Source organism: Callorhinus ursinus, unplaced genomic scaffold (genome assembly GCF_003265705.2).
Source record: "Callorhinus ursinus isolate GAN/ISIS: 27379988/994484 unplaced genomic scaffold, GSC_fseal_2.0 scaffold10, whole genome shotgun sequence".
Taxonomy (NCBI): Eukaryota; Metazoa; Chordata; class Mammalia; order Carnivora; family Otariidae; genus Callorhinus; species Callorhinus ursinus.
Window position 1 is genome coordinate 70,602,065 of NW_027397072.1, and position 19,007 is coordinate 70,621,071.

Here is a 19,007-nt window from a genome sequence, read left to right on the forward strand (position 1 = left end):
CCTTGGGAGTTTCTGAAAGGCCTTTGGAAATGTTTCAGACAGACAACAAAGGGCAGTTGGCTCCAAAATACAAAATGAGAAAACAAAATATTATCAGCTATTTAATTAAATGTACTCAAACATGACATTAAGTCAACTTCATTCAATTTGTAAATATGGTAATGGTAGAAATTTAATGTGTAGAAATCTTGAAAACATCCCACTGTACACGCACCTTTTACATATAAGCCTTACTCTTGGTAGAAGCTGTTTTTCTATAAACACAAGATGCTTTGTTGCCTAAATTTTAATATTTACTCTTCCCACTTTCCTTACCATGTTTGGCACATAGTGGGAACACAATACATATATGTTGGCATCCTTTGTTATTGGAAGGCTGGCTATATTACCCTCTATAAATTATACCCTAATGACATCTGTTCCTGGGATAACTTTGCAAGTGTTTCTGTGGTCCTTTTAGTGTGAAGAAAGGTCTTTTCTCCTCTCTCTCTCCATATATATGTACCTATATCTTTGCACATCTCTTCCAAATGTTCTGACTTAAAAATTCCATTTTATTGCATTCAGTGAGATAGATTTTGTTGTGGTGCAATGAGATAGGACTTCAGTGCATTGGATGCTTAGTAAACTTGTTTGAAAGAAAACTCTTTTTAAAGCAAGATGGATAATTTACTGACATCAACACCATAAAGTAAAATTTGAACACTCACCAAATGAGGCTGTGATATTCTTAGTACTGTAAGACTAGCATTCACTTTCAGGAAAAAAAAAAAAAAGGGTCTTTTTGTGATCCTGGATAGCTTGACAGCTACTAGATATTGCTTGTTAAGTAAAATCTCACTTTTGTTGATGAGATCTATTATCTGACGTGACTCCTGGGGCTTATGACTATTTATCCATTAGTTATCATGTGGGTGAATACACCCTTTCCCTGTAAAAGTTGATTCATAGTGTATTTGTGATTTGCTTCGCTGTGCTATATGATCCTGTCACATGCACATGTAACTCTTGTTTCAAAAACAAGTTGATATATGTTTCTGCTCCTTTTAGAAGCAGCCAAAGTCAGTGTTTCCTACTAAACTATTGCTAAAAAACTGGCAGGGAGAACTAAAACTCTATAAGATTCCATGCTTGTCCAACTCAATGGAAAAAGTAGTAATCCCCCATTTGTTCTGAAACACCTGCTGGTAGGTTTAATGAGTATATTAAAAACTGAGCTGCCTTGATATTTCTTCTAAAAATCCTCTGTTCTTTTTCTTGAGCCTGTTTGATTAAAATCTGTGATTTGCTCACTGTTTTTGCCGTAGTTTCATGTTTGTTTTTCATTTTTGCTATACTGTAAATTTAATCATTTACTGATATGTCAGTGTAACAGATACAGGAAAGTTGTGTACCAGATGTATTTGGACTAATTGCTTTTGGTTTTTGTTTTCCAGCTGGGACGACATATATCTTTAGCAAAGGTGGTGGACAAATCACGTATAAGTGGCCTCCTAATGACCGGCCAAGTACACGAGCAGACAGACTGGCCATAGGGTTTAGCACTGTGCAAAAAGAAGCTGTGTTGGTGCGAGTGGACAGTTCTTCTGGCCTGGGTGACTACCTAGAGCTGCATATAGTAAGTACTTTAAAAATAAGATTCAGCTTTTATTTTTTACTGTTAGTTTTTTTAATTATTATCATAAATAACTTATAATTCTGCCTTTTAGAAGTTTCTCCTCCCCAGCAACCAGCACTTGGGTACAGAAAATAGAAATACACTTAAGAAGTAATAAGACCTTAGTCCAACTGCTGTTGCTAAAAATGTTCTTTACAATAGAAAATATATTTTTTGGTTGTTAAGTGTTAATTCCTCGCAATTCTCTGTTTAGAAGAAAGATTTATTTTGGTATGTTTTTAGTGACTTTAGGCAGACTTGCTAAATTAATAAGCTGAGTTATTGCCTCGTTGATACTGTTCCATCTGACTAGAAGCATGAGGTTGTAATACTGGTAACATCAAAAGATCTGAACCCAGTGTCCTTATTTCTTTCTTCACTTAGAAACCAATTGTCTAAAGTTAACATGCAATGGATGGGAGAAAAGGGAACTTCAAGGGTAATTAGGGGTAGGAAAGAAAATGGTGAAAAGATTGTTTCTATGCTGTCTTATACTCATTTTGATACATAAGTATGAAGAAAATAAAATGGACTGTTAGCATTTATATCCTGGGACGATTCCTTTTTCCCCAAGCTCTAAGCCTACTATAAGAACTTAGTCAGCATATCATAGATGGGAAAAAAAAAAAAGACTTTTTTTTTAACCTTTTAAAGTTGCCATAATTGACTATAGCTTGGAGACTCTGCCCCATATCTCTGCATTCAAAGAGTTACTGATTTGTATACTTGTAATTCTTTATCTCGTTTTATAGCAGTATTTGCACGGAAGTACATATGGTCTCTCATTGCTAAGCGATATTACTATTTTACTGATATATAAAAGTAACAACTATAGGAAAGTGTCACATATTCAATAACTCTAATGGGTTCTTGTCATCATAGTTCTTAATTGAATATCTATAATTTCTGGAAGGTTTCAAAAGTATATAATCTCTCCATTTCCCTTTTTATCCTTGAGGTGTAGTTTATCTTTTCTGTCTCATGTGTTTATGTAAATTTGTTTCGTTTTGCTTTTGTCTATCCCTATAAGTTCTCCCTTCACCAGCACCCATGCCTCAGAAGACAATTTGATTAGGTCAATGTGTTCTTTTCTCTTAGAAACTGGCCTTCAGGCCTTCATCCTCAAATGATTAGGAAAACTATCAAACACCAAAATACATGATCACAGACTTTTGCAGCGTCTTAATTTTCAAAGTTTTATTCATTTATTTTCTTAATCTTAGTTTTCCATCAGACCTCTAGAATTTCCATTTAGCTGAGTAGGGGTTTACACTGACCACAAGAGCTGAATTCATTGCTAATCTTAGGAAAAAAGGGGAAAACAAAACAAAAACAAAAACAAGAAAACACCTCAGCACAACCATTATTGAACCGTCATAAATTTTCAATTCAAAATGCAGTTGTCAAATGGGAACCCTGGGAAAGTAACTTCAACTGCCTTTCAGCAAGTATCTAACAATCAAAATTGAAAGCATCCTGATTTTTATGGCATCATAAATAAATGATCAGTTGAGATAAGCTTAACTAGCGCAGCAAAGGATCTTGCTGTTTAGAGTTATCTCAACTTTCTAAATGTGTTTGCTCCATTCTGATTTAAGAGCCTTGCTACTTCCAAAAACAAAAAAAAAAAAAAAGAAAAAGAAAAAAGAAGAAAACAAGTGCTTTCCCTCCTGAAAGAAATTACTTATTGATCCATCACCAATTACACATTTACCTTGAGAAAAGTTTCTACAATGATCACTCTCAAATCATAAGGGGCTATGTTATTGAATTACTCCACTGTTGTTTGTTTTATGGTCAGAGGGTTTTAGTCTACAAGAATGGGTATTTTTTTTTTCCAATTTTGATCAAATGTGGGCTTAAGAGTCCCTCCATACATAATGGATTGACTTTCTAGGTGTCCATAACAACCCAGTACCTTCCACAACTCCTTTACTTGCTGTGGATTTCTGACAGCTGTCCTATGAGGGCTTCCTTCTTTCTGAATCTCCTCGTTGGTTTGCCCACCTATTCACTTTAGGTTCAGTCTTTGTCTCAATACATTCTGCCTCTTGGATTTGCTATCCTCAGACTTTCACTTGATCTGAGAGCCAGTCCTTGACTGGGAAATGGAAAATGTGTATTGGTTCCCTGGGCTTACTAAACCTTACCCTTGTTGGTCATCCTTATGCCTCCTGTCTCCATTACTAGCATCTGTCTTAGTCCAAATCTGGCCAACTAAAACTTACCTCCCTTCCTTTTCTCTCATTGCCTACAAGTGGTGATCAGCTGTTAATGACTCAGCAAGTCGCTTATATGGAGACAAGTTCACTTCTTTCCATGTTTCAACATACAAACCAAATTGACACAAGATCAGTGTTGTTTTGTTTTGTTTTGTATTTTACATTATTGAAGTTTACTAATCTAACTCCTGTAATGCTGGGTGCTGGGAAGAGGAAGAGAAAGAGGAGTTAGAAATTTAAAAAGGCTAGGGGTGGGGAGGAAGGGAAGGAGGAAGGAAAGAGAAGGGGAATGAAGTGTTTAGGGACCAAAGTTGTTAACAACGGGTGATAGAAGTATTCTTAATAATAATACTTAGATTTGAGAATATTCAGACCCTGTTTTATCAAATTATTTAGGTACCTTTCAGTCTGTGCCAATTTCCCTCAAGTCATTTCTTCTGCTTCTTTCAAAAATGGAAATTTGAAAGGAAAACAAGATTTGTAGTTTGTTTATTAGTGTTGTTTGATTTTGGCTTATGAATGTACCTGATTTAAAAATTAACCTAACACCATACATGATATGTTTTATCTGTAAAAGTTAGTTATTATTATCCATTGAACTCCAGAAAAACTTCTGTAAACCCTCAAGGTCAGCCAAATATAAGCTGTACTAATCTTTAAGAATTGTATTTCTACCCTTAATTAGTAAATTAACCATTAAGTTGGTTGTACTCCTCAAAAGGTGCTATGGTCTTGCTGAAATGTACAATGCCATTTCAGTTAGATAAGTTTTAAAATATGATTGGCACATAATTTTGATGAAGATGTTAATATTTGACATCATCCCTTTTTATCAGAATGATCATGTTTGATTTTTACTTGAAAATATAATCATATTTAAATTTTGATTAATTGTACCTTTAAACTATAATAACTTGGAAAAAATGGTTTTTGATTCAGGTGGCCTAGTTTTTGTAGATTTTTTAAATTATATTAATAATACTACTGTTAACTTCAAAGCCGTATGATGTTGCTATTGAAATTTGTAAGGTTTTAGGAGGGATGAGGGCAAGATAAACACATGAAGTGAGGAGCAATTAATTAGCATAGAGCCTAGAATACAGGTACTCAAATATTTTCTGAAATAATAAATGAATTAATGAATTATATACTGAAAATATGAGGCTTAGGTGAAGAATAGGCAGTCAGCTTTTCATTAGTTAATGTGAAGTCACAGATGAAGTTTAGTTTCTATGTATCTGAGAAAGTCTTTAAGACTTGTTTGTAACATAGAAAAAATGTAGCACTTGATATGCAGTAGCTATATTTTTGAAAAGTTGCATATTTTTATTGATGTCTGAATTTTCAAGTAAGAATTGATTATAGTAGTTGATGGTTTAAAGGAAGTGTGTGGTGGGAATTTTTGTTGTGTGAATGATTATCTCTCTTTAGTAATTATCTCATTTATTGTAACTTACCTTCATCATGAATTGTTCTCTAGTCATTTCATATCTGTCCATTATTTTCCAATAGAGATAAACTGTCTAATGGCAGAGAACATAATTTGATAATAATGATGATTAATAAGAAACATAACATAATATAGAAATGTGGCTTTTCAATGTTCATTTGCGTATATGCCTGAAGACTTTCCAGAAAGATTTTCTGAGCAACTAGTATGGCCCAGGTCTATGTTAAGCTCTATAGAAAAAAAAATAAATGAGCTTACCACTTAATAGTTATCTCAATAAGTATTTGTTGGATGAATGAATGAATGAGTCAAATGGGATCCTGATCACCAGGTAGCTTAGATTATTTATAGGAAACGTACTTTGTCCCAAAATGACTCTATCTGGGTTCATCTCTATTTCTTCCTCTTGCAGTTTTAACTTTCTTATCTGTATATTTGTAAGAATATAAATAGAGGATAGCTTTTTAAGATAAAGAATATAAAGAAGTGACTTCTAAGCTGTAGGGTGTTAAACGTATTTAAATTAGTCATGTTGAAGATTATTTAATCAATATTGAGTAAAAAAATTCTTAGAAGCAATAAGCAAAAAAAATCTAATTTATTTTAAAGATCAATTTATAAGATATATCTAGAAATGTTACCAGTGTTGCCACTCTAGAGAAAGCATCTCTCATATATATGTCTGGCAACATTAATTAGAGATTACTTAACCCCTCTTTGACTTACAGAAGAAAGCCAGTGCAAATGTGCTCATTCACTGCCATGAATATTAACATGTGCATTGGTTCTGACCAGAGGAAATGTATGGAGGGTGGTGGAGAGGATGAGTGAAGAGTGTTCTTTGAAATTCTTTCATCTTGGGAGCATGAAAGAGCATTACAAATTTGATTAGTGAATTGTTGTACATATTTGCCTTAAGTGTTTCTTCTTTGTACTCTCCTAGGTCAGAAGCCTTATTTTTGAAACCCAGCTCTTAATTGATTTTGATTTAGAAGTACACCTTTTGATCAGTGGTTTTAGTATAGACTAGAAGCATAATATATTTAGAGTTAAAATATGACTTGTCCCAAAATAACTTATCAATATCAGTGACAAGTCAATACTTTCTCATCTTTCTCTGCATCTCTACATTTTATATTGCTTTAATAATTTTTGTTTAATAAATAAATATAATTTAATGTTTTATACTTTATAATACTGCTTTATTAAAACTAAATTTAAAAACATCATTTCAAAGTCAATAATTATATACGAGTGGATACCCCTATCAATAAGATAAAATCCAATTAGTCCTTCATAGAAGTGTCTTGAGTTTAAATTATGTTCCATCTGAAATTTTTTTTTCGAACCGACAGATTCACCTATTTTGAGAGTTTTCGCTTTGCCCTATAATATTTAAATTTGACCCTGTTAATTATATCAGTAGATATTTTATTTGGTTTTGTTTTCCTGGTTCTTACATGAATTAAAGAACATGTGGCCTTTTTGGCTAGTATTTTGAAAGAAAGAATAAAATGATGTCATTTTACTATGTGTTGTAAAATTCTTGTTCAAGCTTCTAAGGTAGGAAGGATTAGGTTATCTTTGGGGAAAATGGGGGAAGTGATGGTCATAGTTATGTTGGCTTAAGTGCTATCCCAATATCTTAAAACAGTCTCTATTTTGGGGATGGGTGAGGACAAGTGTATCAATACAAGACTCCTTTCCTCTTGGAAAGTTAATTCAATCTCTCATTTTCTGATTTACCGGTTGTTACCTTTGGTGCATCAGTAACTCTCTGAATTTGATTTCTAGATTTCTAGAATTATTTCCTTCTTTGAAATTCTATTGCTGTGAGATTTAATAAGAGAACCAGAACAACTCTCTCTGCACACGCCTCCTCAGTCCATGCACTTATCAATTAGACTTATTTTCCTGTATCTATTCTGAATAACTTCCAGGCCATTTTATATACTTATATCAGGTTAATTTGCTAAAATGTTTCTTTGATGCACTGATTTCTCTATTAAACACACTGATGCCTCCCAACTATATACAGGTAAAGTCACAGTCTATGCTTAATATTTAATGTCCTCAACATTCTGATCTTAATTTTCATTTTCAGGTCCATTTTGCCATAATTCTATACTTAGCTTTCTACCCCAGTGAAATTTATTAATCCATTTTTTAATTTTTAAAAAATTTTAAATTTTACTTATTTATTTATTTTAGAGAGAGAGAGTGTGTATGAGGGGAAAGCCAGAGGGAGAGAGAGAATCTTAAGCAGGTTCCATGCCCTGAGATCATGACCGGAGCCGAAATCAAGACACTTAACTGACTGAGCTACCCAGGCACCCCTATTAATTCATTTTTTTAAAAATGAACTTCTTGTCATTCTCTATATCTAACTCTGTCCAGATAGTTTCTTCTCACTTCTGTCTCACTATCTGGATTCTGTTCAGTCATCGGCTTCTCTGTTCAAATGTTGGGTGTTTTCAGGGTTGTCCCTGGGATCTTGTAGCCTCCTGATTTAGCAGGAAGAAGTCTAGGGTTCTGGAATCTCCTTGGAAGAACTGTTGAAACAATGCCCGAGGCATTTATGTGGGTAGAGAAAACCTTATGCATAGTTTCTGCTCCTACCAATGATCACTCCTCTTCTTGACCCACTACTTTGTGGTGGACCTCAAACTATTTTACAGAATAGCTTCAAATCCATTCTCAGTTAGGCCCTGACAAGTTGCCATAGCAAGTCATCTTTTCTTAGGCCAAGCTGCCAGAACAGGAGACTCTTGTTGAATCCTTTCTAACTACTAGCATTACTTCTATTTCTTCTGTAGCTATTTTTCAAAGCCTACTTTCAAATAACATCTCTTTTGGTTCATTCAGCACATCATTATTGATCACCTTTGCTGAAGTTCATACTGTATTAGTTGTCTATTTCTGTGTAATAAATTTACCCACAATTTAGTAGCTTAAAACAGAAAGCATTTATAATCTTATATGAGCTTAGGAATCCAGGAGAAGTCGAGCGAGTTATTAAGAGATTCCCAGGAGAAGACATGGTTAAGATCTCCCATGCTCAGAACATATCTGATATGTTTATTCTTATGATACAGACAGAGCCCACATGTCTGAGGAAGAAATGATAAACAGCAATGAAAGCATATGAAAACAGGTTATTAAGGATTCTGGCTTTGCAGAAGTCTAAACACAATATAGATTGATGGAAAAAGAGTAATGAAGACATTGCTTGAGGGTTAAGAACTAGTTTAGGGAATGCATACTGAATTAGAAGTCATTCGTACACTGATCAGGAAAACTCCCTTTATTGCACAAAAAACACCGAAAGCCATAAGCAAAATGCATGAAAGTAATAGTTTAAAAATGCAAGCAGCATAGCAAACATGTCTGCCACAGATCAGGAAACAAGGTGAAAGTGACACTATGGCAATGAAGTCCTGATGTTGGGCCACTGTAGACACAGGCAGCTCATTTCAACAAAGGAAGGAAATGACCTAGGTGAATATACCTAGGGGACACTCAGGTTAATAGTAGGCATAAATAATCTATTTTTTAAATCAGGAGGAAAGAACTGGAGATAATATTCGCTGGGCTTAAGAAAGTTATTTTGATGAAAACAAATACTTTCAGAGCTGTGAAATCCAATTTATGTTGTCCTTAGGAGTTTTGGGAGGTAGTATGCTGGACCTCAGGAGGCTTAGGCCAAGACAGAGGAGGACTGTCCCCTCCTGGAGACCAAGAGGACTGGCTGTTTAACTTTCTGCCGACAAACACAGCCCTGGAAGAACATTCTGCCATTATTAACGCTTCCGAGAAGACGCTCTAATGGTGGGCTCTTTCTATCAAGAAAAACACTTCCTCCTGAACCTTCCTGCCCAACGAAGAGTAGAAATACAAGATTGGCAGACCAGAAAAGCTCTTTGGTGAAAGATTAAAATTTAGTGGGCTCTTGGGCCTTTCTGGTCTATGAAAATAAGTCGACCTTAATATTCTTAAAATTCTACTCTGACGGTTAGCTAGGAAATATAGACTGCTCATTCCCAAATACATATCTTCAGTCCTCACTTCCCCTTTGATTGCTATACTCAGCATTTCCAGCTGGACGTCTCATGGACACCTCAAACTGAAAAAACTGAAGTCGCCATCTCCGAAGCACATGCCCATCTCACAATCACAGATTAAAACCTGACATCTCTTGCATGCTTACTCTTCTGACCTAATCTGTTTCTCACCAAATTCCAGAAATGTTTCCATAATATTATGGAGGAGTTTCAAATTGGTAGACTGAACAGGGAATCCGTGCTCATCCCTGACCAGTCTTGTCACCACGTAAGAAGTTGAGACACAGTCTCGCAGAGCAGGGAGGGAAGAGGTACAGTCACGGGTAGAGTGTGGGATCCGTGCCTGACTCTCCTTGTTCCCCTCCCCTTTTTTTAAATTTATTTATTTTAGAGCGTGAGTGGGGAGAGAGGCAGAGGGAGAGGGAGAAGCAGACCTCCTGCTGAGCAGGGAGCCCGATGACCTCGGAAAAATAACCTGAGTCAAAGGCAAATGCTTAACCAACTGGGGCCACCCAGGCACTCCCTCCCTGCTTTTTTTCACTAGGAAATATTGTTTCCATTTATCAAAATTGTGTATACAGACACTTGGTACTTCTCCTGGACAAAGCATAGTCAATTGGGAAAAAATTGGCAAAATACCTTTTACTATTTTTTTGTCGTCTTTGTACTCTCTCCTGTTTTTGTTAGCAATTTTGTGACCCGTGTAAAATTTTGGATTCAGAGTAGAATGATTAAGTTCCAATGGCCCATTCTTCATTCGTGTTGAACAGTGAGATGCTGAGCAGCAGTAATCATCAAGAGAGCAAGGACTTTGATCTATTTTGTTCACCTTTGTATTCCCAGAGCCCACCTTAAGCTTGGAATTTAGCAAATGACCAAAAAAAAAAAAAAAAAAAGTTGAAATAATCTTTTGGTTCTACAAGTTCTGCCAATTTAAACTGCATGTGTGCGTTCTGAAAATGTTCTAGGGCAATAGGTCAGTGCTGCTCCGGTCAAGGGCATTATCTCCTTCAGGAGCAATCAGTTTATATTTAACTTCTTTGAGGTGAGTTACAGATGCAAATGTGAGCTAACTACTAGCATATTTCCAATATATTTGTTGCATCTCTGTAGATTGGTATCTTGAGGCAAGTGTCTGGTGAACCACACCTTAACTGGTTCTGTTGGGGAACTACTGGTCTATGGTACAGATAGCTCAAAAGACAAACTCCTCAGCTGGTCTCAGTGAGTACTTATAATCTGGGCTTGTTTTCCAGCTCCTGACATGGCTACTTCCACTGCAACTCACACATATTCTTTCTTTAATTCATACATTTAACAAATGTTTCTATTTTATTTTTCCCCACAAGCACCTTTCAAGGCCTTGGAAATACAGAGTAAAATGAGGCCTGGCTTTGCCGTTAAGTAGCTTAGAATTTAATAAATAAATCTCATTCTTGTGATATATTAGCCACAGAACACAGACATAGGCTGGTTTTTCAAACCTTCATGTCATAAAGGCACGATTAAAGGTTTTTAAACTCTGTGAAGCCCTCTTTAACGTGCTTTAGATAAAGGCAATTAATAATCTCATAACTAATCTAAGTTTACGTATGTTATCCCAAAATATTTAGAAAAACCCTTTGAGGAAAAACCATTGTCCTCATTAGGTTAACAGGAAAAGGAGGCACCACACAGCTGGTGAGTAAAGGCAAAATCTGAGCTCAGTCTGACTCCTGAGTCCATGTGCTTAACCTCTGGGCCTTCCGTGTGTGGGGCAGGGAGGACGAATATAGGAAGCAGTCTCTCCTCAGGTAACACCCGATGACTCTGCTGAATCCAGTTTTATAAAGTCAGACAACTTTAGCTCTTAGCATACCACACATCACATGAATTACTGAGCATTCCAGATGTCAGCTACATAAACCATCTTCTAGTTTAAATAAATGCCTAGAAAGTTATCTGGTTGACTAATTGCTTCAACCATTTTGTAATTAGCTAGCCAGCTTTTGTAATTAGTCTGACTTGTAAATGTGGGGCATACATATTTTTAAAGGCAGAGAAACGTGATTTTCAAAAAAGAAATCTGTACCGGTCGTGAAATGACAGTCAGCAAACGTAGACTTCCAGAGAGCTTTTGTTCATGCTTGCTTCTCTCTCCGAAATATTCCTACTTCCTCCCACTCCTACCTGCCCTCCTCTCCTTCCTAGTCTGGTGCATATTTTATTTGTCTGGATCATATCTTGCATTTATTTGTGAAGCTTTCCTTGGTCCCCTAGGGCAAAACTAATCATGCCCTTCTTGGTACTACCATAGCACTTTGTTTTTAACGCTCTTGTATTACTGACCAACTTGCAGCTCTTTCCTTCTGTGTCCTTCCAGCTCATTAAATTGTGAACTCTTCAAGGTCACTGACCATATATTATATATCTTTATATCTCTGTACTTTGACACTAGTACAGTGCTTATTAATACACGTTAATCATATTTATGGATGAAACCATGTGTACGTGTGAGTGAGTGGAGCCTTTCTTTTTGGCTTGTGGCCTCCCCCGCTCGTTCCCTGCTCCCCCCTGCCCCACCCCGGACTGGTAGTTTTCCACTGACATGCACGACCTCACAAGAGGAGAGCTCTCCTTGGAGCACAGTATGAAGCCGACTCCCAGAGGATAATGGTGAAAGCATGTGACACTGTCCTGGGACTCCCCATTTACAACCTGTGGAGGCTTACGCACTCAAGGCAGAGGCCCACGTGCTGGGGACTATCACAAAATGGTCTCATTATCCACATGGTATTCTCTGAGGGAAGGAAGAACGTCTTTCATCTCAAGATCGTTGACCAGCGCCACTTTCAGGTTCAAATATTCCAAACAGATAGTCACTTCTCTGAGATTTAGTCTAGGAGTGCCTTTTATCTGCTCTCTGTATTATTTTGGGTATTTATATAAAAACGTCTCTGATACATTTCCCTGCATTCTGACTTGATGAGAAGAGATGAATCCAGCTGGAGAAAAAGAGAGAAAGAGAAGAAGAGAAAGAGACACAGAGAGAAAGCAAGCAAGCAAGCCAGCCAGCCCTCAGTGGTAATCAACTTTAGTTGATTATGGTGTGGAGGGTAATCAACCTTCACTACTCTGGCAATTTGACCATCCTCTCTTTTTTCCCTCCTGCTGTGCTAACCGCTAACATGTGCTTAAATGATGGAGGTGAAATTGATTATTTGTTAAACAAGCTTTTAAAAATGATTTTAATTAGTATGTATTAAATGTTTGAAGGTACTTTTAATTATCTTAGTAGGGTTAAAATTTCCCTCTGAAATCATGCCTACCCTGTTCATTTGCTTAGTAAGAAGAACAACAACTAAACAATACTATTTAGCATGTATTGAGTGCTTACAATGGACCGAACACTAAACACTTTGCATAAAAAATTATTTAATATTCACACTAACCTATCGAGGTATGAATTATTATCTCAGTTTTACAGATGAGCAAACTGCATTTTTAAATAATTGACCCAAATCACATAGCCAGTTCTGACTTCAAAGCCCCGTTTTTCTTTTGTGTAAAGGAAAATTTCAGGCTACCTCAGGTACTTTTTCAAATGATCATGCAAACCAATTTACTGATCCTAAGGCACTGAGTCTTTACTGTGCATTGCATTGTGAGATTCCTTAAGCATGGGCACAAGGTGGAACTTCTGTGTCCTTCAACAAGAATTCACTAAATAACAGTAGCGTACCATGGCAGAACACATGATATTTGGTATTAAAACTCTTTTAATGGGTGGAATTAATAGGTGTTGTTGCTATTTTTTGAGTCGCGCCTAAATGTCGGGCTAAACTAGTACTGCTACAAGACTATTGGCCTTCCATGGAGATGAATCTAAAAATAACTTGCAATACTCTGGAAGCTGGCGGGAGTAGCAGCTTCCAGCCTTTTCCCAGGTTCTGAAGCTAATGCCTAAAGCCTTGACAGCTTGTCCTACCTTTTTTTTTTTTTTTGAGTAGAGTCTCTGTGTATCTCAGCATGTAAATGGGGCGGGGGGAGATAGGGAATATATCTATTGCTTGTATTTCTTGCTGATTGGACATCTTCCTGACAGAAGTCTTCAAAGCAAAAGTATGTCATCCTGTTCATTATTGTTAAATAGCAGTAAAAGCCAGGCTTTGGAGGCTGTGTTTCCCACAGAGCATCCACAGAGAAATGGGGCTGAAATTTTAGCAGTTATGTGTGAAGTGGGGTCAGGCAGCCTGCCATGTAGGTTTCAGAACTGAGTTCATTTGTTCTTTAAAGGACAGGCATTGCAGAGAAATTTCACATTTGGAAATGGGTTGTAAATTCCAGCGCCCGCCACCCGCCCAACCCCCGCAATGCCTAATTCCAGAGCAATGGCTAGATAGTCATTTGTCTTGCAAAGACTGTTGGATAAATGAAGTTGGCTGGGGATGTTTTTTGGTATTTCAAATTGAAATGTAGATATTGTTCATTATTATGGGAGGACTATAATATAACCATCAGCTTCATAATTAACTAGCTTTCAGTGAACTTTCTCCTCAGTAGACTGTATTTCTGTATTTAACTGTCTTTTTTTATTTACTGCCCTTTTTTTCTTTCTTTTTTTTTTGTTTTTGTTTTGGATTCTTCTGTCTAGACATAAACTGGATTCAATAGATTAGTGATACATAGAATTAGGTCCTCAAGGCCAATAATATTTTATAACAGGCTGTTCAGAGGGAGTTGAATTTTATTTGTTGTCCTATGTTTCTATTTATTTTCCAGAAAACAACCCACATTTTTAATAAATTTTATCTTCTTAGATCATAAAAGTACTTCTTGAAAAATTTAAATACAATGAAAATAAAAGGTAAAAACTGACTGTAATGTACCAATCTTTTTACTGTGGTGTCTGAAATTCTAATCTTTAATTTTACACACATCCGTATATACTTCTTTTCTTTTATGTATATGTTGTATATGTAAATAGTTGTATATATGCTGACACACCTGAACATTCTTTAAAAAGTTAAAATGTTTCTGTATGATACATACTATTCTTTAGCTTGATTATTCTTATTCAGTATATTTTGGATATCTTTCCATTTTAGAGCATATACTCTCATATGTACTTCATAATACCCTATTGCATGCATATACTACAATTTTTTTTCCATACACTACAATTTATCAAACCATTCTCTAGTGAAGGATATTTTGTTTGTTTCAGAATATTTAGTATTATAAAGGATAGAAGTTTTCTTAATTTTGTAAAAAAGATTATTTCATATGTGTAATTTTTTTAGGAAGATAAATTTCTACAAGCAGAACCACTATATTTAGTGCAGTATTGTCCTCTAAGAACACTGTACTGTCAAACACTCCCACCAACAAGTATGAAAGTATGTCACAAATGGGGCATTTTAATATAAGTACGAACTGCCCTCATCATTCCTTAAGAAATTGAGCTCCATAGAATGATTTTCCTTTCTGGCCTATTTGATTTGAGTGTGTTTACATTTTAATCATTCCATTGGTTTAGAGGTGATACCAACCCCCCCTTTAGCTTTGGTCACAATTTTTCTCATATTCTGAAAACATTCTCAGAACAGCAGTGGGCTAAGGGGGCTGGATAACAAGTTCATGAAGCATGTATCTCTTTTTAGGAACACAGTGCTACACAGTTTTCTGAAGAGCCAGGCAGAGAAGAGGTTAATGTCCCAATGGGAGGCAGTATTCCTTTCAGTCTGCCTCTGTGTTCTTCACCTTCCACACATTCCATAATTCTTCATTTTGCCCTTCGTCACTTCTTATTTTGATCATGCAGTCCCCAGGACTTGTGCCACAGCACTGGAACGTGACAGGCTTTTAAATGTATGGATATTGTCAACATTATTGTGGTTAATCTTAATATAACAAACAGAGTAACAAGGGATACCTTCTGCTATTAAGCATTTAGTAAGGCATAGATGTCTTAGCTCTTGATAGCTCATTTAAATGAGAAAGTTCTGGAGCTCAGAAAGTGCATTACATCAAGGGACCAGCTCATATGTTGTGTGCCATTTGATAATGGCTAAGATTAAACTGAAAGAAGTAAATGTTCAGAAGGGGAAAAAGAGATGGAGCTATTTAAGTTTTTCAAATTCTATACATGATTATTTACTTGAGTCTTATTGCATCCATTATGAGCTAAATCACAGCTGATAGAATCACATTTAAAATTCTAGAATATTTTAGTTCGCTTGTCAATTTTTTTATTAATAATACATGAATATAATTTAAATATGTGACGTATAACCCAAATGATAGTCTTTCTTTGAACTTTTTAAATTGTTTGCAAGGTGCTACCACCTTGAGTTTTACTAATGAAAGGTAAAATTAAAATGTGTAACTGTAGAGTTTAATAGACACTGAGAATATTTGATAATGCCACGGCTGTCTATATCATATTCACTAACATTTAATAGCTGAACAGATGCATCTTGCTATGACAACACATGGGACTGAGCAGCAGGGAGTCCCATTTGAGAAGTCAGTTTTAATTTTATTTCTTTATCCCAAACCTTCTCTAATAATCCCAGATTTCAGTGTGTTTTGATTTGTTAGGCAGCAAGCAGATAAGAGAAATTCTGTTCTCTGCTGCTTATTTCCAACAGGTTTTGGCTTCAAGACTCTGAAAAACAAACTGAGGGTTCTTGAGGGAAGGGGGGTGGGGGGATGGGTTAGCCTGGTGATGGGTATTAAAGAGGGCACATTCTGCGTGGAGCACTGGGTGTTATGCACAAACAATGAATCATGGAACACTACATCAAAAACTAATGATGTCATGTATGGTGATTAACATAACAATAAAAATTATTAAAAACTAAAAAAAAAATAAAAAGAACAAGGAAAACAGAAAAAAAAAAGATACAAAGCCCTTGAGATACTAAAATAAAATAACTGGGTAAGACACACAACACAGAGAACTATGTATCAATAAATTACATGTATTCAATACAAAATGGATAGAGTACTGTCTTCAAGGAAACTCTGGAATGTGTCATGTGGAAGCATCAGATGAGTAAAGAAAATTCCAACAATCAGCCTCTCAGTAAATATTAGTTATGTGGTAAGCAGATTATTTAATTGTGGAGGATTGCGTATACATCTTCTAGTTGCTTTACTTAACCAGCAGTAACTCTTGTCAGCAGAGATTCCCAAGGGAAATTGGGGTTGTTTGGTGTTGCAAGATTTGCTCTCTGAGGATCAATTCTTTGGAGCTTTCCATGAGCTATTTTCCAATCCTTTAATTGCCTGTGTCTGGGGAAAAAAAAAAAAACAAAGAACAAAACAAAAATGATATACATTCTAAGGCTAAAATAAGATGAGTGTCTAGCTAATGTATTTTGAGAGCCACAGAAAGACGAGGAATTGATAATGGACCGTTTGAAATAGATTTTACCAAAGATCCTGTGCAGCTTTATTGAAGACTGTAAAATTGTTGAAATTGGATACATTTTATTGAACTTCAAGGATTTCTGGTGTGCTTTGTGTGGTGAGGGAATTATATCGTCCTGGAAGCGAAAATGTGAAAAAGCTTGGTTCCGATCTTATGGAATGTCCTAATGCAATTATCAGTTATCTGAAAGAGACAAAGCAGTTGCATTTCTGCATTTGTATCGATCATCTACTTTCTAAGGGTCTGCATAATCATCACCTAGAATCTGTTTAAGCACTTACAGTGTTAATCTTCTCCTGACCCCATGGTTGTTATGCACAATCTATCTTTGCCTCAACAATCCACACTAATTCAGTGAGTTCAGGGTAGCCTTCTAGGTTTGCACAACTGGGCGAATTAATTTCTTTCCATTGCAGGAGTGGTGAAGTGTTCTCCCCCTCCTCAGACTTTTCTCTGTTGTAATGGTAAACCTCAGGGAGTTGGGCTAATTATGCTTTCTGTTACTGTGACTCATAATTAACATAATTCGTGTAAGCCTGCCTGTAAGAAAATGCTAAGTAAGTGGCCACTTCACCTTCTGTTTTCTGGCCAATAGGACTGAAGAGCTGGGATAGCTTTAAAGTGGGACAATTGGATGAGAGGCTTGCATACTCGTGATATAACCTTGGTTTTCCTTTTTAAAAATTTTGTTTTTAAGTTTTATTTATTTATTTGACATACAAACACACAGCGAGAGAGGGAACACAAGCAGGGGGAGTGGGAGAGGGAGAAGCAGGCTTCCCGCTGAGCAGGGAGCCCGAGGCAGGGCTGGATCCCAGGACCCTGGGACCGTGACCCGAGCCGAAGGCAGACGCTTAACAAATGAGCCAACTTTGTTTTTCCATTTTCCATTTAGGATACAGGTATCTCAATAATCATTTACTTTACACTTGATTTGGTAGTTGAGAATAAGGAGTTAATGTAAACCTAAGCTCACAGGGCCTTTTTATCACCTAGACTTGTTGACAAACGTTTGGTAAAATTCTCATATTCTGAGTAAGATTTCTTATTTCCAAACCCAGAGTCTTATATACCAAACAGAATATTATTCTCCCTCCCAAATGGTACATAGGAAGATGATATTTAAAATAGTGAAAACTATACGGATATCATACAGATGTAGTTCATCACAAAACAAATGATCATCTTTGAGGAATTCTAAAGTTAGTTAGATGGAAAGACAGCTAGATGTAGCTATTCGTCTTCTGCTATGCCTGATGGAGAGATGGCTCTAAGCCCATTTGAGTAGAAGGAAAGCATATCACCCCCATTTAAAATGCAAATGAACCTTTGAAACATGATAACTGTTCACTCAGAGGACTCAAACCTGTAACTATTGGAGTTGTGTATATTTGGCAAACATCACAATGAAGCCAACACCCAAATTCATAGGATTTATTCAATGGAGAATAAAAAATTTAAAGGCTGTTGGAATGTCTCTCTCTAAATCTATTTTAAAATATGGAATAAAATTAAATGTTTTTGGAAAGGGCATTCTTGACTACTTTGTTTTGCATATATAAAACAGGAATCTCTGTGCTTTTAAATTAAGATCAACTAAAATGTCACTAGGTCCAAAAAGTTGAGGTTTTTCAGATCCCTGATAAGTTTCAAGATCTGGAAGGGTAGTTCACTTAGATGTTCACTTGTTCTCTGACTCCTCATTAAAGACTAAAGATGCCCTCACTTTTAGAAAGTAAATGGGTCATACTGCTATGGTTTGCTGAAGGTTTAGATTCTGTCTTGAACTCTAAGATACACAAATGTCTTTCTATCCAAAATCATGGGTGTGCAGGAGGGTGTAATGGCAGTTGAATATGGAGCATACTGAAAGACTTTGGGATCTGAGGGAAATAAAGAAGGTACAGAACTTTAAGGAGAACACGATCAAGTCTTTAGAGTTCTGTGGTGGGCTATTATTCCAATCTAAGAGAATGGGGTTCATACCAGAAGCAGAGAGACCTCTCCAGAAGGATGTTTAGAGCTAAGAGACATTCGATCGCCACGGGAGGTAGGGAGTCTTTCATTCTTTCATGAATCATTTGTTGAGGACCTTAACTCACAAAACCTTGTTAGTTTTTTAGGAAATAAATTTGGATAAGAGATTACACATGCCTCAGTAAAATTGAAAAGTAGCGAAGACAGACATTTAAAGAACTTT

The 19,007-nt window shown here is 36.2% G+C and overlaps 1 protein-coding gene across 22 annotated transcripts in view; it reads left to right on the plus strand.

Annotated features, from left to right (window-relative positions):
* Positions 1-19,007, plus strand: part of NRXN1 (neurexin 1) — a 1,133,502-nt gene that overhangs the window by 811,683 nt on the left and 302,812 nt on the right. For all 22 annotated transcript variants that reach the window (XM_073897720.1, XM_025868729.2, XM_073897726.1 and 19 more), the window contains one exon: positions 1,437-1,618. In XM_073897720.1, coding sequence (XP_073753821.1) covers positions 1,437-1,618 — 182 coding nt within the window. The remainder of the gene's footprint in view (positions 1-1,436; positions 1,619-19,007) is intronic.